We start from the raw sequence: 20583 nt of genomic DNA on the forward strand, positions 1-20583 counted from the left end.
ATTTGTCCATAGTGATATAATTGTCACAGGGTAGAAAAGTTTCAAATATTAATTGTATTGCTCTATAAAAAATTAGTTTTGCATTCATTAGTAACTTCATTCCCTCATCTTTATTTATATATATTTGTGTTTGTGTGGATAATAAAAATATATGCAATTATTATATATGTACATATATAAATAATTAGGTTGTCCTTTGACACTTTTTTATATCTTACTCATTTCCTCATTAATTAATGACTTAAATGAAAACATCAAAGCATGTTCATTTATCTGAGAGTTATAATTTCACTTTCTCGAAATTATAATTTAGCATAGACTTTTCAAGATTTTATGAGATTTACCTGCCTGGAATAGTCAAGGGCATTGTTTTAGGGGTAGAAGTCATGCTTCATCGAACAATATGAAAACAAAGCTTTTGGGGGGGCACCTGGGTGGCTCAGTCGGTTAAGTGTCTGACTCTTGATTTTGGCTCAGGTCATGATCTCAGAGTCATGAGATGGAGCCCTACATTGGGCTCTGAGCTCAGCAGGGAGTCTGCTTGGGATTCTCTCTCCTTCTGCCTCTGTTCCTCTCTGCACTTGCTGTCTTTCTCTCAAAATAAATAAATGAATCTTAAAAAAAGAAAAAGAAAGAAAACTGAGCTTTTGCATTTATTGTAAAAAATATTTGTTTCTTGAGGCCTTAAAGCTATCAAACTCTGGGGCTACAGTTCATGAGATATATTCTAACAAAGATGTCAGAGAAAACGTTTTGCTGAAAGTCTGCTCAAAACACTGCCATTCTTCCTTGTAGAACATCCCACCATGTGAGATCCCGTCTACATGACCAAACCATGGTGGAAGGGGCTCATGTCACTCCTGTTCAGCACAGCCTACGGATGCATGGCTGAGAAAGCTTTCCAATTCGACAAGGAAAATGGAGAGTATAGCTCCAAAGGCCGAGCTTTACATGAACTTCATGCTCACCTGCAAAATTTTCCTGTGAAATTTCCAAAACAGCGGCAAGAATAGCCATTGGGGTTGCTGATGCAGGTGGCCCCGTTTGCACACTGGTGACTCTGGCAATTGTCTATATCCATTTCACAGTTCACACCGGTGTATCCAGCCTCACACCTGCAGTGATAGGCTGCAACTCTGTCAGAGCAGTTGCCATGGATACAGGGGTTTGAAAAGCATTCATCAATGTTGAGTTCACAGCGTGTCCCTGACCATCCCAAGGGACATGAGCAGTGATAAGAGCTATAGATGTCTTCACAATTTCCTCCATGCAAACAGGGATTGGAGTTGCAGGCATTCAACTGCAAACAGCCAGTAGCCACTGAATTTATAGAGATTTTGAGAAACTGCTCTTCCTGTGGTTTATTAGTGACACCAGGAATATTTTCAAAGTAAGAGAGATAAATGCCACTGATTTCTATTGTACTTAGACATCCTTTCAGGCCCTGCGTATTGTCAACAGCTCGGTCACCCACATAAATGTCTGTATTATCCTTCAGAAAGTTGAGGCTCCCAGTGGCAACTGCACTGGTCACAAAAGGTGCTTGGTTGTCCACTTCCATTTGCCACCTGGAGGCCTGGGCCAGTGGGTCCGTCATGGAAAGAGTCACTTGGTGCCATATGCCATCATTCACAGACTGCAAACTTGTCAGACTCAGCATATAAAAATTGTTGCCACTTTGCAATTGAAATAATAATCTGGAATCTTGAATGCTAATATTAAGAAATTCAGGCTCCTTCTCTGCATGCAGTATGATCACATTTGCATTCCTTGTTCTGAAACCAAATGTGATATTGGTGAGTTCTCTGGTAATATTCCCGTTGCTCCTGAATAATATTTCACTGCTTTGTGCATTAAAAACAGCATTTGCAATACCTAAAGAAAGAAGGCAACACCAATGAGCAACTTTATTAAATCTGTAATGTTGGCTTCATTACCTTTAGTACTAAAAATGATCATCAGGTTAATATCATCATGTATCAATTGTTTGATATATGTTAGGCACTGTGCTAGTTCTTTTTATATTATTTCTAATACAGAATTCTGGAGCACATTTTTATTATTATTACTATTATCATCCCCATTTCAAAGAAGAAGAAATTGAGACTCAGAGAAGTTAAGTGATTTTTTTTCATAGTCACGTGGCTAATAAATAATAAGACCAGAATACCAAACCTGGATGGTCTGATACCAAAACCCAGACTATACATTTCTTTCCCATTGAAAAAAGGTTACGTGTAGAAACAATGTCTAAAAAAGGTGAAAATGAATGGGATTCAGTGCATGACTAGACGTGGACCTTGGTATTGGAAAAACCTACGATATTCACTTGAGTAGAGAAAAGCCAGTTCTCCACTTCCTGGGTGGGTCTCCTTTCCTCTCGCATGACTTCTGCATTCACAGGACCCCTGACACCAGATGTGTGGGGCTTTCCTCCACCAAGCAATTCTGCACATCATCATTTTCCTTGTCTTTTCATTGTTTCCCATTAGCATGCAAATATACTCTAACTGCTCCAGTCTTAGAAAATCAAAACACACGCAAGACTCAAAAGCAGGATTCAGCTCCCCATCACCTCACTGCTTCCTGAATTCTCTATTCGCTTTCAGGGCACAACTTCTCCAAATAGTTTTATATTCTCATTGTCTCCACTTTCTCATCTCTCATTTTCTTTTTAATACATGCTGCTCCGCCTTTTGTGCCAATCACTTCACCTAAGCCAAGCTTGCTGTGTCACAATGACCTCTGTTACTCAATGTAGAAGTCAATTCTCTATTCTCATTTTCTTGCACTTTTCAGTAAAAATTGACCTTAAAAATGTTGTCTTTGCCTCAATTGTGGGGCACCACACCCAAACAACTCTTTTCATATAGACTATTCTAATTATTTCTCAGTGTCCCTTCTTCTGTCACTCTGCAGATCAATATAACAACCACTCCTTAGCTCAAGACCTCCATTGGTTACCATCGCATCTAGAAAGAAATCCTAAATCCTAAACATGGCCTGCAAAAGTCTCTGTGATCTGACCCTTGATAAACTATTCAATTCTATTTGCTATCACCCTCTTCCTTATTCACATGCTACAGCCACAAAAACTTCTTGCCATTCTTCGAAGACATCAAACTTTTTCCCAAATCAGGCCTTTTAACTTGCTGTTATTTATACTTGAGTATTCCTACCCCAGATCTTCCCACAGCCTATGTGCTCAAATGTCACCTCCTCTGAGAAGCTTTCCCTGACTATTCAAGTTAAAATAGCTTCTTCCCTGTAGCCACTCTCTGTTCCATTACTCTGCTTTATTTTCTTCCTAGTATTTATAACTATTTGAAATTATGTTGTTCATTTGCCTACTTTTCTTTAACTGTGTTTCTGCACTAGAACATGTGCTTTCTGAGATCAGGGACTTTCTCTGTTTAGATTATTACTAAATCTCAATTCCTAGAACATTGCCAGACATATAGTAGGTAAACATTACTAAATATATAATCTGTAAAAATAACTCCTGTGTCCTCAATTCTGGAAAGGGAGATGATGATTAGAAACCATTGCAGGAGAAAATTCAAGTGTATCATTCTAGTGTTCAATTCAAATGTATTATTTGGATTAAAATTTCACTTGATTTTATTACTTTTATTACTTTTGACTGTAGTGATTTTCCCACCAAATTTGGGGCTGGGATTAGGAAGGGAAGGAGCAACAATGTCTTAGTCCTTGTTTTTAAATAAATGTTAAAATAACAAACTCATTAGCTCTCTCCAACTCCGAAAGGAAGAACATGTTCACATAACAGTATACACATAACAGTATTTGTATTTCACCTTTTCTTCGGGGAACTGTATTGTAATAAACACACCTGTATATAAGGTGTGTATAAGGTGGGTTGTAAATTTTGAAGTCTTCGTTTTCTGATAGGATGCCCTAAAGGCAAACTCAGGGTGATGTATGAGCTATATTATGTTATTCTATTAGACCTAATCTTCTCAGTATATCTTACTTGAAAGAAAATACAATAGGGTCATAAGATCACATAAAATTAAAATTACACAAAGTAGCAAAAGTGTGTTCTAGGGTTCATACCTGTCAATTAGTAAAAATTCACCCCTCCTATTGATTTACATTTTCTTCCTTCATTAAGATAAGTCGTACTTTAAAAAAAATGTTATTGAGAATTTTGGGGAGATCAGAGGCAAACTTTCTACTCTTTCTGTAGTGGGAATGCAGTAGCAGTGAAGTTTCACTTAACTGCTTTCTAACGCGGCACGTCCAAATCCTAAACTGCTTTATGTATAGGCTGAAGACCAATACACACCAGGGGTATGGTTCTTGGTCTGCCATTGTTTTTAGAAATCCTATTCTTTTTTTGCCCCTGTGAAAATATTCCAAATGATGTAAACCCTTTTGTAGAACATAACTGGGACTAAGAACTTTAGAACTTTAAGATTTCTATCAAAAGATTGACAATAAAACTAATAATACTTTATTTTAAACAAGCAGTTTGGAGGTAGAACAATGGAAAGGTTGTATTTAAAATTTGGTGCCACGTTAGAAACCAAATTGCATTCTTTATGCCAACTCATCATGCTTTATATACTCCATATATACCATAATACTCTACTGTAATATAGTATATGTATTTAAAACATGAAACATAAAAGTATATGTATTCTGGAAAATTTTCCCAAGTATATATATATATAGGACAACACATTTCATATATCCATCCTTTTCATATATGTTTTGAAAATATAGAAACAGAAAAGGAAATATATTCTCTTTTCTTCAGTCACTGCAGCTCAGTTGCAATAAATCTGAGGTCATTCTATTCTCTGGTTCCATTCCATTATTTTAGTACGATGTTTTCCAGGGTGATATATGTTATCACTTAAAGTCTGGAGCAGTTAAGTGAAAATATTGAGTTAATTTTAAGAAAAATAATGTTATTTTGTTCATTTGACAAACACTTATTGACAATCTCCTATATGTTTGGCACGATTCTAAGTGCAAAGAGTAATGTGAGAAACCAAATAGGAAATTTCTTTCCCTTTTGAAATCTATATTCTAGTGAGGAAAGGGATGATGAACAAGTAAACAAATACATATACAACAAAACATGAAGGAGTCATAAGAGATATGAAGAAAAATAAAGCCAGGTAAGAGGATACTTGGGCTGGAACCTGAGTGAAGTGATGAAGGCAACATGCCCAAGCTCTGAGTTAAGCAAATTCAAGACAGAGGTGGGGTGTGAGGGCCCTGATGGAATGGGGTAGAAGAATGTATGGAGTTAGACATCAGAGGCAAATTGAGGACAGCACTTTAGAGGATTTATCACACTATGAGAGGAAGTGAAAAATGGGATGGTAGCTGGTGGGGATGAGGGGTGGTCAAAGGAAATTTTTTGTAATGAGGAAATGTGGCAGTGTGTTTATACACTGATGGAAAAGGTCATGATGCTGAAGAGAGAAAAAGTTTAGAAGCAAAATCTTCAAATAAAGGGGGGAAATTAGAATTCAGTGCAAACATGAAGATTTGTTATTACGATTAGACTGCATTATTTGAAGTAGGAGAGAAGAGAAAATGTAATTAATAGTGTGGTTAGTATGTAGACATGTCAAGACTGTGAAATTGTATTCAAATTTGCTAACTTTTGGAAAACTGTGGTCTTTAGTACTGAAGATGGGCAAGGGAACATTTCAGATTGAGGAAAATACTTGGAAAACAACAGAATGCCCAATGTGTTTGTCTTTTTATACTTAAGGTTATAAAATCATCACATACACACCAAATTTTTTTATCTCCCTATCAAGTAGATGTTTTGTCCCTATTTAGAGAGAAAGCTTTAGATTACAGAGATCATGTGAACTGCCCGAGCCTTCACAGTTAACATAAGGCCGTGAGCTCACGCTAGGACTTGACTCTGTATTCCCAACAATGAGGAAAGGAAAGCCAAATATTACTTGGTTAATTTCTTCAGAAATTAGCTTTAAATAATCAAAGATCTAAGTCTGGTGTTGTTCTGACCTCCATTTCCCACCACACCTCCACCCCCACGGAAACCCAGGGGCAGGATGAGGCATGAAGCCAATCTGGATATTATTATTATTATATTAGGTTTATTGTACTACTCAAGTCAGGGCAAAGAGCCACAGGTTCCTTTGGGAAGCAAGGTTTGTCTGAATTCTTTTTCTGGGCTGCCTCGTGGAACTGCAATACCCAACTTAATTGGATGGGTGACAACCTTAAACTCCACCTACATTCAAATCCTCGGGACACCTCCCGGCACTGGGCTCTGGGAGGACACGGGCTGAGCTCACACCACCGGACTTGCTCGCATGCTTTCCCAGCTGTGTTCGCAGGGCAGGAACATGAGAAGTCATCCCACAGGGAATAGCACACACCTCCGTTGTGACAGGGGTTGCACTGAGCAGAAAAGAAAGCAAAGGCATAAAAAGCACTGGTAACTAACTGCGGAAATAGTAAAGGCAAGACCCCATAACTGCTATTTTTTAAATGCTAATTTTCTACATATTTACACTTTGAACTTTTTATATCCATTGGGTAACAAATGGAATAAAACTTACTACCATTGCCAACTCTTCTCTAAAAGAGAAATGGGGAGAGAAAGAAACAAAAAGAAAGAGATGAAATAAGAAAGAGAAAATAGATAAAGCCGATTTTTTACAACACAAGGAGGATTTTAAAAGGTGTAATAACATTCTCTGGAGGGGCACCTGGGTGGCTCAGTTGGTTAAGCGTCTGCCTTTGGCTTAGGTCATGATCCCAGGGTTCTGGAATCGAGCCCCACATCAGGCTCCCTGCTGGGCAGGAAGCCTGCTTCTCCCTCTCCCGCTCCCCCTGCTTGTGTTCCCCTCTCTCGCTGTCTCTCTCTCTCTGTCAAATAAATAAATAAAATCTTAAAAAAAAAAAAGAAACATTCTCTGGAATTTCCAAGTTACCAGGCACTTTCAATCACACCAATTACCATTTGAGGTAGAGGTTATTACTCCTGTTTGCACTAATGAGGAAGCAGAGGACCCTCCTGTTACCCAAGATCCTAATAGAAAAACAAACGTTGAAGCTTGGTACCTAGATCCTCTGGGTCCAGATACAGTGACCTCTTCAGTTGCCCTGCCTCTCAGTCAGAGACATACTATTATTATCCAAGTTCTTAAAATGTTTCTCACAAAATATCCAAAATGAAAGTATTTAAAAGGGAATTTCTGAAAGCTGAGATGGTATTGATCTCAGTCCCACTGTTAAGATGTGATTTAGGTGAGTTATATAACCTTTCTAAACTTCAATTTCCTTATCTGCAAATGACATAAATGGGTAATAACAATGCCTATTGTACACAGCAGTCCTTCAACAGAATTAAATGGATTCATCTATGTAAAGTAGTGTCTGGCACATTGGCAGTTCTCCTCAAGTAATGTTAACATGATTCATTTTTGTACATTTAGAAGCAAGCCCAGTGCATGGCAATAGTCAGAGCTCAATAAATGTTCAACAGATATAAATGTGTTTCCTTTCAAAGGTCATGCAGAGCTGACAAATTCACATATTTAAATAGTGTTTGGAAGAGCATACAAAATACAGAAAGTAAAACGTAGCCTCAGGGAAAATATATTTCAGAGAATTTTAAATCCAACTACCAGAAGAAAGTCACCACTCAGGGTTTTTGTTGTTGTTGACTTCATAGTCAAAAACGGTAGTTGGGCATTTAATATAAATGATATGATCTCTTCCAAAATGAATTAATTCAGTTAAACCTCTGGGATGCCATTAAGAGTTTGGGGATTAAAATACTATTATTCTTGAGCAATTTGTTTGTTGTGGCAGTAGAAGCATGTGGCTGGAGTTATCTTGGATGGTTAAATAGACCATGATGCCATCAAGATCAAGGCCATTTTTTTATGGCTCCATATAATTTCCCCAGTCTTGCTGGAAAAATATTGATGAAGTGTTATTCTATGGCTGGTGGGTCAGTAACATTATCTTCACATACAAAGAATGGTTATAACAAATTATTTAATGAAACAACAGTTTAGCATACAATATAGGTGTAGTTTGTGTGAATAATCCTACCTTGCACATGTTGTCTCCAGGACAGCCGTGGGTCACATTGACAAGAATTGGATTGTGGGATGCATTGTTTGTTGAATTTGGGAAGAATTCCAGATTTTGGTTGTTTAATCTTATATCTTGGATACAGCCTTTAAAGAAGCCACCATTAGCTTCCGTCTCTGGTCTGTCAGGCAGGCCACCGATGTAGATGACATCTCCTTTTTGGATTTTCCATGTAGGGACAGAAATAAATCCTAGGTTTTGTGAAGACTGATATAGTTCAATTTTATTTGGCTTGATTTTCAAAGATATCAAGTGGACATTTCCATCACTAAGAATGAACTGTACTACTAACTTGGAAGAACCTGGATGCAGCATTGCTAGTCTGCCATACTCTAGCCAAACACGGATGTATTGATAAGTGCTGTTTTCCAAAGCTAGGAGTAAGCCTGATGGTCGATGTGTTCGAACAAACATAGAGATGGTAAAGTTCTCTCCATAATTCTTGTCAAGATTAAAAGCAGCATATCCAGTGGAGTCATCCTGGCCAAATCTGCCTGCCACATACTCTTCAGTGTCAAAATAGAGCAGGAGAAACAAAGAAGAAACACTTTATAAGACTCACAAGTAAGAAGGGCCAGAAGATGAACACACACACACACACACACACCCATATATATTTTTTTAAAGTTTAGAACAGGCTTATTCAGTAGAATGACAATTTGGTCTCATTTCTCAAAACTTCTGAGTTTACTGAAATGTAATCAGTTTATTGACTTTTCTGAAAATAACTACATTTTGGTTTATAGTTTATAGTTGAGGCCCATTGATCACAAAACGGAAAGAGAAAAGATCTCCGTGCTGATAAACTTAAGATTTACCTCTCCTTCACTGCTCTAAAATGCTGGGGTTTAATGGTGGAATATCAGATACTACTGTCCTCCAACTTAGTGGAAGAAATTTGAGGAATAAGATCTCTTACTGTAACATCTCAAAGCAGACTGTTCAGGCATCTGTCATCTTTGCTATTTGAGGACATGCTGAAGCAAATGTCATTACTTCTAATCATTCTTTCTAAAGGACAGAAATCAAGAATTAGATTTGCAAATCCTCTTTGGGGATGATACTCCAAATAATAATAATAAAAGGCAAGGGAGTTGAACAAAGAAAGAGGAATCTTCCCTCTGGGGTCCTGGTTGGGAGAGGCATGGGAGACAGACAAATAGAAGGAGGGAGGCAAAGATGAGCATTGAACTCACCCAGAATTTCCTGTTTAAAGAAGTTAGTAATGCACTAATATGGCAATACTATCGGTATACATCAACTCAAGAAAACTCTCGAGATGTATAAAAATGAACACTTACCTTCCAAAATATTGATGATATTGTAGGAACTAAAGTTCCTGTGGGTTTTTTTTTTTTTTTTTTTTTTGAGAGAGAGAGAGTGACTGGGGGTAGGGTGGGCAGAGGAAGAGGGAGAGAGAGAGAATCTTACTGATGCAGGCTCCACGCCCAGTGCAGAGCCTGACACGGGGCTTGCTCTCACTACCCCAAGATCATGACCACAAGATCTTGACTTGAACTGAAATCAAGAGTCAGATGCTTAACCAACTGAGCCACCCAGGTGCCCCTAATGTTCCTGTCTTCTTAAAGCTTATATTCTAGTTGGTGGATGCAGACCAGACACAGATAAAGAAACAAACTATGTAGCATGTCAGGTGTTGATAAGTCTTTAGGTATAGAATAAATCAGGTAGGGAAAGGGAACAGGGAGGGCTGGGCGTAGAAGTAGAGTTGCGATTTTTTAATAAAGTAGTGAGAGAAGTACTCTCTGAGAAGATAACATTTGAATGAGAATGGAAAGAAGGTAGAGATATTGTTGCAGAAACTTCAGAGAGAAGGGATGGTGGCTTGGATCCATGGTAACGGAGGAGGTGATGAGAAATAGATTTTGGAAATAATCAGATTTTGGAAATATTTTGAAGGAAATATCATGAAGAACCTACGTGATTTTCTAGGGCAAGTATTTCCATTTGCAGAAACTGAAAAGAAAACAAGAGGAACAGATCTGTGGGGAAAGTGAGAGTCCACATTAAATTTGGATGGAACTGTCTAGATTTGAGATGCACCTGTCAAGGTGGAACTGTCTAGTAAACAGCCATAGAGGTGCAGAGGAGACATTCTGGGGTAGCTATAATTATTTTGGATTTGTCAGTGTAATTAATGCTATTTAAAGCCACAAGACTGGATGAGATCATCAAGAGAGTGAGTATACGCAGAGAAAAGAACAGGTCCAAGAACTGAGTCCTTAAGCACCAAACATTTGGATTTGGAGGTCAAGGAGATGACAAAAGAGCAGTAGTAAGATAGGAGGAGAAACAAGGGAGAGTGATGTCCCATAAGCCTAGTGAGGAACGAGTTTGTCAGGAAGAGGGAGTAGTTAACTGCGTTTACTCTTGCTGCAATGGTATCCCATCAAGAGAGTTGCAGTAAGATGAGGACTAAAAATGGACCACTGAACTCTGTAATCTAGAAATCACTGATGAATGTGATGAGAGAGGTCTTGAAGAGATGGCTATCTTCAAGTTTTTACATTCCAATGCTAACCAGAAACAAGACAGATTTTACCATATTTCATTGTGTTTAAATATCGTCATGGTCCAGTTGAAGTTTGGGCAAAGGTAAGACATATTTTAGTGTAGCTGAACTACAGTTAAAACTTGCTTAGGCAACCATCTGTGTTTGAAGACCTCTTGCATAAAAGGCTACATTTTCAGAACTCTGACTTGATTTTCTACAGAAATATTGCATTTTTGAATCTGCATTTGGAGACCACCTGCTCCAGGCAACTACAGGTAGCTTTCAAAGTGTACTGTTAAATAAAATAACCCATTGGAAGAGGTTAACATCTCTGAATACACTGCAGCACTTTCATATGAGATAAATGTTTAATAGGAAAATGTGGCTCCTGAAGCTCCTGAGGTTTGAGAATATGCACAAAATCATTCAACCTCATGGGTGTTCGGGACCCTGCTGGTCATCCTAGAATGCCTGCAAATCACTCTGTGGATCCAAATTAAAAGACAGAACACAGAGCTCTTTTAGGTTTTTTTTTGTGTGTGGTGTTTTGTTTTGTTTTGTTTTGTTTTCTCAGAAGCTTGAGTCTCCAGCAATCCCATTGTTCTTCAGAAATCACAAGCAAGTAGTCGGAGGAGGTGATTTACTACATGATTTTTAGAAACACCCGAAGCCATGTATGACTTGTTGTGAACATGGGAGGAATGATTCTCAATGGTGTTGTTGATATGTCATGAAGAGGGATGGCAAACGCAGATGAAAAATATGCTTCAAGTTCTAATGATTGGTAGACTAGGACAAGGTGAAATTTACTAAGAATAAATAAAAGCTTCTTGCTTCTAAATGTACCTCACTTAGGGTGGAAGAAGCAGGATTCTATGGCACCATGAGTAAGAATGACTCAAAGTGAGCCAAGCGTAGAACGTGGTTGCCAAAAAGTCAAAGTAATATTAGGCTGCAAACAGAAGAACATTGTCTAGAAAGAGAGAGGTTATAGTCCTGTGTCACTCTGCATCATCAGGCACATCTAGGAACCAGATAAGTAAATTTATTCCAAAGCAAGCAACAAGCAAGCAGCTGATGAAGTGTCTGAACGTTACGTCATATGGAAAACATTAAAAGAAACTGGATATGTTTAGCATGATAGAAGTGATGGCTTGGATGGTATAAGATACTTCAAATATTGAACTCTTCTCAAGAAGAAGACATGTAAGATTTATATTAGTATGATTTCAAGAGTTATAATGCTGCCAATGAATGAAAGCTATAAGTAATCATATTTTATTTCAGTATAAGAAACAACCTTGGGGCAGTTTTTGGCAAGATAGAATAAATGAGTTCTTCATTCCTAAAAGTGTGTAAACAGAAGTTTGGTCACTACCCTCGGCAGGCACAATAGTTTAAAAAATACAGTCATAGAGTGAAGCCTCTTCTATATCTAAGAAATTGCAACTCTAACTGGGTAAGAGTCTCAAAGTCTAGATGTATGACTGAAGAGAAAACATATGTAAATTGCCTCTACAAATAAAAAATATTCTCTAGAAGGCAAGAGGTCTTCATTCTGAACAGTATCTTGGCAGCTCCGTGGTCTTATACACAGCCAACACAAGAAGATACATTGAGACAGTTCTGGGAACTGAGCTTTGAGAAACACTTTCCAGAACTCCCCTTATTGAGACATTTGATTATTTTTAAAAAGATCAATGTAAAAATATTGTAAATCTCCATGTCATTCATGTTTAGTCAGCCAACTAAATCCTCCATCCATCCTGCTTGTTCATTGCGATGGGTTGGGAAATACTGAGCCAAGATCAAGAACTGAAGGAAGTTTGCCTTGGTAAATGTTAGTACCTCTCCTCCCTCCTGCGTGTATGTGTGCAATGGTAGAAAGGCTCCCTCTTCTCTCTGCAGCTTGTAAGCCTCTTCTGTAATGAGAATAAACTCCCCAGCAAACATAATAACACCAGTACAGAATATTTTAGTTTTATGACTGAGGCAATATGAAAAATATAATCTTTCTTAAACTTATATTAAGAAGTTTTGGGAAAGAAAAGATTTTATAGAACTCCCTCCCTATACAGGTCACTTTTGAAGCCAAGCATTTCCACGAGGATTGAACAGTTTCAAATAGTGTGGGGGTGGGTGGGGGGGATAAGGAAACTGCGGGAGGTAGGGCACGTAACGAATTCAGGAACTTGGTTTAAAAACATCATAATTTTCCAAGTTGGAATAAATAAACTAAAGAAAACCAGAACCCACTGGATTGGCATCCCTTGAAACTATTTACCAGGACAGCTAGCATCACCGTGGTCAGTATTAACCTATGGGTCGCTGCATTTGGAAACCAGTCAAAACGAGTCAGCATCTGTTTGTTATTTTGTATATGTAGTAAAAATATTGCCGTGGGTCAATTAATTTTTTCTTCAAAAAGTGAACAGTGCCTCAGCATAATTTCCCCTTTAAAAAAAATCACAAAACAACCTGCCATTCTATTTAAAATATTACATTGAGCTAGTAGATGCCATACCTCATTGTCAAACAGGTCCATGATTTGCAATGAATATTGTGGTTGGGGCGGGGGAGACCCATGAATAGTTTCTAATAACTCTTAGCCATTCATACATGGAATAGGGTATAGGCTAAGACTGGTTTTAATTTTACTTCATATAAAGCAGAGAAGACTATTTACCAGATGTTGTCCTACTTCAAGTTGCTCTAAAATCTTAGGGTAAATTACAGCTGAACTTCAAAGCAGTCTGTTGCAATTACCTCTTAGACATTTTCAAGGCATGATAATAATAAAAAGAAACAGGTATGTATTGATCACTATCAACAGCAGTCTTTGGAACGATGTTGGAAGTTTAGGATTTTAAAATACATTTCAAGCTGTGATTTGCTAAAAAAATCAGGTCAATTAGTTTATGGTATCTATAAAATTTCACTGTTGTTACTATCCACATTTTTTTTCTTTTTTTTTCCTTAGGACACCTATGTAGAATATCCATTTCCTCCAAAGCAGCTCTGGAAAATATACCTCTGAATAGAATCAGTGGTTTATAAAAGTGCTAAACATAAACATGAATTTGGAGCAAGTGTGAATTGCATAGAACAGAAAGCAAGGAAGTAAATATTTCCTAAGAGTCTACTATGCCCAAGACATTGTGCCAATACTTGGCATTGACTAATTTCGTGTCTAATGGTCCTTTTTTCCAAAAGATTATCTCTCTTTTAAATACGATTTACAATACATTTCTGACACCACAAATTGTAATAGCACTTTGTAAACACATCAAGATAAAAACTCATTTAGGTAGGAGCTATCTGCCTTTTTTTTTTTTTTTTTTTTTTTTACTTCTCTGCATGAATGACACCCTGGTGTCTAATGAATACACTCAAAATTAATTAATGCACATTACTAGTCTCTTCTTTTTTTCTCGTCAGTTGGCAACCAGAAGCAGAAGTCCTGAGGGGTCATTACGTTTCACAACAGGAGAGGCAGACTGGCTGTTTTGTTACTGTGATGCTGTGAGGCACAGCACTCCTGACTGCCCCGCCTTCCCTCACCTCTCAGGCAGTTGGGGCCTTTGTAGGGCCTGTAGCAATCACATTGGTAATTAAGCCACAAGTTGCTGCAGCGTCCTCTGTTTCGACAAGGTTGTCTTTCACACCAATCCTTTCTCACACAGCCTGCCTTGACATTTAAAGAGGAGCCAGATGAAATATCTTCCAGAGTAATGTGATTCGAATCAATTTTAACGTCTCGGAGACAGCCTACAAATGAAGGTGTGGATGGTATATTATAGACATTAAGCAGAGCAATGCCGTTGCTGGTCATTCCTCCCGGCAAACCACCCAAAAAGGAGTTTTGAAAAGCACATATTGATTGATCACTTTCAAATGGAGAAGGAGCTTTCGTGATGCATTTCTCCTTACAAGAGTTGTCAAGTAAAGTTAGGGTCACAGCCTCTGCAAACATCACCTCCACTGAATGCCATTCCCCATCGCTGGTGTTGTGGGAAATGTAGAGGAGCACATTTGACTGATGATTGACTTGGATTGATAGGTGAATGTAGCCACTTAGCAACTCCAGCGTTATAAACATGTCCCTGTTGCCTCGGAAAAGTAGAAGGGCCATTGGCTGAACAGTCTGGAACCCGAGGGCTATGTTACAAACTAAGCCCTTGCCTGTAACTGGGCCACTTGTGATCCACAGGAAGCCATTGCCCTCAAAAGAAAGTGTGGTGACAAGTTCACACAATGACCCAGTATAGCCGGAGGGACATAGGCAGCTGAATCCATGCTGGCCATTTTGGAAGTGAGGGATGCATATTCCATTATTCAGACATTGGTGATGGGTACAGCCCAGGAGAATATCAGAACAGTTCCTTCCTCCATAAAACGTTCCCGAGTGGTTATCAAATGGGCAATGGCAAGTATAATGACCAGGCAAGTTCTCACAAGTACCACCATTTTGGCAAGGGTTTGGAGAGCATTCATCAATGTCTTCTTCACAGTGGATTCCTGTTAAATAATAAAGAATAGGTTGAAATTGTATATATTCAGATCAGAAATGGAAGTTCACATAATTTCCATGTATAATCAGTGGAAGTGAAGAGCTAGCTCAGGTTTAAGACCATAATGGAATAAAATGTAAATAGTTATTGAGGAAGTTAAAATCGATTATATCATTCTGTGTGTGTTGTGCAGACAAGTGCAGTCACGGAAGACCCTGAATTCTTCCTCTAGAAATAAACTATTTGCCAAATATAGGGGTTGACTCAAACTACTATTGTCAGACAAGTATCTGGAACTCAATGTCATAAAAATGATAAAAGAGAAAAAGTGATGCTTGATACAAATTATTTGGAGACTTCATTCTCTGATAGTGTATATCCTGTCCCAGGCTGCTTTTACTCTATTCTACTTGAAATTGGCGATTTTGCCTCTTACCTTATTTTTACTTCCCCATGATCCCTAAAACCAAAGTTTGTCAGATACATAGATAGTCTAGACAACCCTCACCATGGACAGCTTCTAAGATGAATGGAAGGCCCTGTTTCCTCCTTTCCATAATTCTAGTATAAACCATGAAATATATCCCATAACATGCTCTGTCTTACAGTTTTAACTTCACTTTCTTTCACTCTTTTTCCTGATTCCAAGTCTCTAGTTAGAGAATTATTAGAATTCACGCAATCAAAGTAACAAGAAGAAATACAACACCTTTCAAGAGTGATGGTTATTGCTTTCCTAGTTCAAATGAACAAATAGGATGACAACAATATGCACTATATGGTTTCCCTGACACCTTCACCCACATAATGTGTCTGTGCCTACCTAGTCTTCCAAAGTTTGCAGGGCAGATTTTTCTTAGCTCTCTTTCACAGAAGATACTGAGACCTAGAAAGACTGAAGTCTAAACTCCAAAGCACTCCCACAATCGGCTTTCTAGGTTTTTAAAATCCAATCTGACATTATCTGTTTTTTAACTGACAAATTTGGTGCATTCTCATTTGTTGTCATTACTAATATGTGTTCTTATTTTCCCATTTTATCCCATGCCCAAACATATGTATTAAAAGTACATAAAACATATAAAATATTAAGTATTAAATTTAAATTATAGAAATTTAATCAAAGGCTCCTATATTGAAGCGTTGGATCTGAATCCCAGAGAGGCCGCGAGCAGGTTACATTCGCTTTTTGTGTCTCCGTTTTCTCATCCGTAAGATGGTGTTAATAATAGTCCTTACATCACAGGGCTTTTAAAAGTTAGAATTACTCTCACATCTTATATGATGATCATATAACATGATCATAAGACGATTATAACATTGCTTGATATATAATAAATTCTCAGTAAGTGTTGGCTGTTATTAAAAAGTGATAACCAAAGGAAATACCCTCTAATGATAAAATTCAAATAGTACTATAGTCATTGAGAGAGACTGTTTGGAAGGTATGGGCATATGGAGTGACCCACAAATGGCATAACTTTACATAATGAGCATATTAGCCTAGAATCTCATTACTCTTCATGAGGGAAGAGAAAATGTCTGTTTTATTCACCAAAATATGTCTAAACCATAGCATAGTGTCTGGCTCACATTTGACACTTGGTAATTTTTGAATTGATTACTGATGACCTTTGTAAGATGATTAAAATATTTATAATGCATTTAATCTGATCCAATCCCAAACCTGAAGTGCTCTTCTTATGCATATTTTCAGGTAAATGTATCCAATGTTAATCTTTGCCCATTGCCATTTTGTATGCCATTTAGACTCTTAATAGGATCCTGTTATACTTACATTTTTACACTACTTGGATTGCTTTCACACAATCTTTGTTGATCCAAAAATATTTCAAGCTCTGTGAAAAGACTGAACGTTTATTCTCTTAGTTAGAACCTCCCACAGCACCTCCACAGTGCTGAGCATATATGCATTATGAAAAGCTCAATGAGCAGGAAAAATAAAACCAAATTGAACTGATTTATCTGTTATGTAATCATCCTTATAAGTAAAGAAAACTGACACAGGAATTACAGGCTATTTTCTAAAGGAGTGTTCTAATGCAAATTTAATTTAACTGAATTAATGAAAAGTCCAAATATTTGTATTGGAAGATTTTTTTTTTAGGATTTATGTATTTATTTGAGAGAGAGAGAGAGAGAGAGAGAGAATGAGAGTGTGCAAGTGGGGGGAGGGGCAGAGGCAGAGGGAGAGAGAGAACCCTGGAGCAGACTTTCCGCTGAGCGTGGAGTCCAGATATGGTAGGGCTCCATCCCAGGACCTGAGATCATGACCTGAGCCAAAATCAAGAGTCAGCTGCTTAACCAACTGAGCCACCCAGGTGCCCCTGCATTGGAAGATATTTTACTTGAATTTGATTTTCATAGGATTTTGAGAACAAAAAAAGTAATCCGTAATCATTAATTAGGAGGAATATTGAACAACTCATGGGTTATAATCAAAGCAAAATACTTTTTTTTTCGTCCCACTATGCCTTTAAATACATTTCACTGAGGGAAGACTTTTCCTTCCCCCGCTCTGTTCCTCCATCTGAGTCGCCAGAGACCCATGAGGCAGGCATTGCTTCTTTGACCAGTTGCTCTCACACTGCCCCTCCCCAACCCTTTCATTCTTGGTTTACTGAGGTTCAAGCCTTCACCAACTCTCTCTGTTGGGGCTCTCTCACCTTCCGACAGAAGCCTGTTGGGCAGAATCTCTTTCACACTGACCACTGACTGATATTCCTACCATGAGTTCCCTATGTGGGCCTGGGGATTCATGTGCCTTTGACCTGTGGTTGGAGGGGGGCACATTTACTTCCCAGCACAACACCGGCAGCACTTCTCTCTCCCTCTTTCCTGCTGCCTTAGGTTAGATTGTAGATTCCTCAGGTAGCTAGAGAATCCAGCCTAAGTTGCATATGCCACCCACCCCTTCCTCAAATTTAGATGAGATTGGATTCTCCTTAAAGCAACTCGCTCTGCTTGGGGTCAGAATCTAGCTTCCAACCCTAAAACTGTGTAGTGGGGTGCAACTCACAGCACAGCAGCAAAACTCTCCAAAAAACTCTCTTTACAGACACATTGCTTCAAATTGCCTCTTAAGAACTTTCATATATACTTAAAATGCATAAACATTTCAAAGCCTGAAGCCTAGTATTTATTTTGACATTCTGCATTATAGTCTTTTTTTGCTTTGGTACCTCACAGTGACCCTATCTTAACCTCTTAGTTGAAACTTCATTGTAGTGGTTTTTCAAATTCACAAAATATCTTCTCTGTGCCTTGCTCTCACAGAGGATTGCAAAGTAGAAGAGACACACCTGTCTTCAATATGCTTACCATGATAATATTATATTATAATTACATTAGAATAACATAGCACATATTTATGAATATACAGTGTAAAGAGCAGGTTCTCACTGAATGTATGGTTAATATGGGAGGCTCAAACTCAGGGAACTTTAGAGAAGATTTACAAAGTTTTAGGAGAAAGGTATTAAATGAGAGATAATCATAAATATGTACCTATGAAAACTCAATATTGTAAATTAAATCAATAAACACATTGATTACATAACTACCACATATCAAGTGCTGTGGATAATGTGGACTGGTCTCTGTCTTCAGTGAGTTTACTGGAGAAAAACTTGTAAAAATTTAAATGATAGTGTGAGTCAAGACAACACTGAAGAGATAATCACTAAACAGTATATGATGAATTCCAAGTGAATTGTGTAAGCAATAACTCAATAATGATGAGTCTCCGGACAGAGATATCTCTTCAGCCTGGCCTGGTTGAGGAAGTCTTGAAGGAGATAGGATTTAATACAGGTTTTTAAGTGTGGATCAGTTTGACAAAAAGTACATGGAAATAACGGAATAAACAAAAACACATCAATGGAAAAGCGTAAGACACTTAGAAGTGATGGTGATTTGTCAATCTTGTTGGCATGGAGGATTTATGAAGGAAAAATCAAGTCAGAAAGACTAAATACAGCCAGATTGGAGAAGGCCTGGGGATATCCAGTTTTTATTGTTTTGCTTTATTTATTTATGTGTTTGTTTATTTATTTTCTGAATGCAGTGGAGAAAAATGGGTAATTGTTGAATGGAAGACTAACATGGTTTCTCATAACGATCAGTGACACAGGGACTTGTCACAGTAAAATGAGAAGAAACCAGACACAATAAGACACAGAGACAGCTACTAAAATTGTCCATACCTAAGATTATTAGCATCTGCTAAAAGACATTTAATTTCTTACAATTCATGGTATTAATCTTTCACTTATCCTTGGTCAGCAAGTAGGGGCAAATGGTAGTCCTTTCTTTTCGGTTGCTTATTGTATTTTTTCTTATGATTCTTAATGTTTACACATTTGCTCTTTCACAAAATAACTACCAATAACTTGATTATGTTTTTCCTTTGAGTATAAGCAGAGAAGCTAGTTTTAGATTTTACCATCATGGGGCGCCTGGGTGGCTCAGTTGGTTAAGCGACTGCCTTCTGCTCAGGTCATGATCCTGGAGTCCTGGGATTGAGTCCCACATCGGGCTCCCTGCTCGGCAGGGAGTCTGCTTCTCCTTCTGACCCTCTTCCCTCTCGTGCTCTCTATCTCTCATTCTCTCTCTCTCTCAAATAAATAAATAAAATCTTTAAAAAAAAAGATTTTACCATCATGTAAAAAACTGAAACAAAAAAAAAAAAGGAAAAGAAGAGAAAGCCTGTATGCAGGTCAATAGTCTGAAGAAAATAAACAATTAGATATTAAAAGTAGAATAATGCAGTTATTTGTAGTTTTGCCTTGTTTAAAACCAGTTCTATTAACATCTCCAGTGTAAAATAAGGTCAGACGTATTTATTTGATGAACCCAGCAAACTAAAAGTGGGAAACAAGATTGTAAGTTCTTTTATTGGCTATTCTACTGGCTGGCAAAGAATAAGATCTGCTGTCAATCAAGGTAAAGGGATTAAGGATTACTTGTGTCATTCAGTCTTCTTAATTGGGTTTTAGTTGACAATGAATTGGCTATTTATGTCCATGTACTTATAGTATGAAGTGGATTGCTTGAAGCTTACTGTTATTTTGTTTATGTGAAAGCAGTTTATTTAATTAAATAAAAACTGCCACTTTATTTTATTTTTCTAAAGTTCTTTTAGTTTAGTGCCTGGTTCTATGATAAGACTGTATTTCAAAAATAACCATGATAGGGAAAATTTTTACTATCTGGTATATCCCATATTTTCATCAGAATATATAATATTAATGGATCAAAAAGATATAGAGTTTGTTTAATACAAATTATCATTGGCTATTAAAATGACTTTTGCTTCCATTTTCACTTTATTGAAAGTCATAGTTAATAAAATATCTAATAAAAAATTATTTCTACAAAAACTTGTATACAAATGAGTTTCATCATTCTCTA

The 20583-nt window shown here is 37.6% G+C and overlaps 1 protein-coding gene across 1 annotated transcript in view; it reads right to left on the reverse strand.

Annotated features, from left to right (window-relative positions):
* Nucleotides 1-20583, reverse strand: part of CRB1 (crumbs cell polarity complex component 1) — a 211642-nt gene that overhangs the window by 37980 nt on the left and 153079 nt on the right. The window contains exons 6-9 of the mRNA XM_027612985.2: nucleotides 14201-15157; nucleotides 8083-8630; nucleotides 6252-6417; nucleotides 969-1875 (exon numbers count right to left, since the gene is read on the reverse strand). Coding sequence (XP_027468786.1) covers nucleotides 969-1875; nucleotides 6252-6417; nucleotides 8083-8630; nucleotides 14201-15157 — 2578 coding nt within the window. The remainder of the gene's footprint in view (nucleotides 1-968; nucleotides 1876-6251; nucleotides 6418-8082; nucleotides 8631-14200; nucleotides 15158-20583) is intronic.

The sequence above is a fragment of the Zalophus californianus genome, chromosome 10 (assembly GCF_009762305.2).
Source record: "Zalophus californianus isolate mZalCal1 chromosome 10, mZalCal1.pri.v2, whole genome shotgun sequence".
Classification (NCBI taxonomy): Eukaryota; Metazoa; Chordata; class Mammalia; order Carnivora; family Otariidae; genus Zalophus; species Zalophus californianus.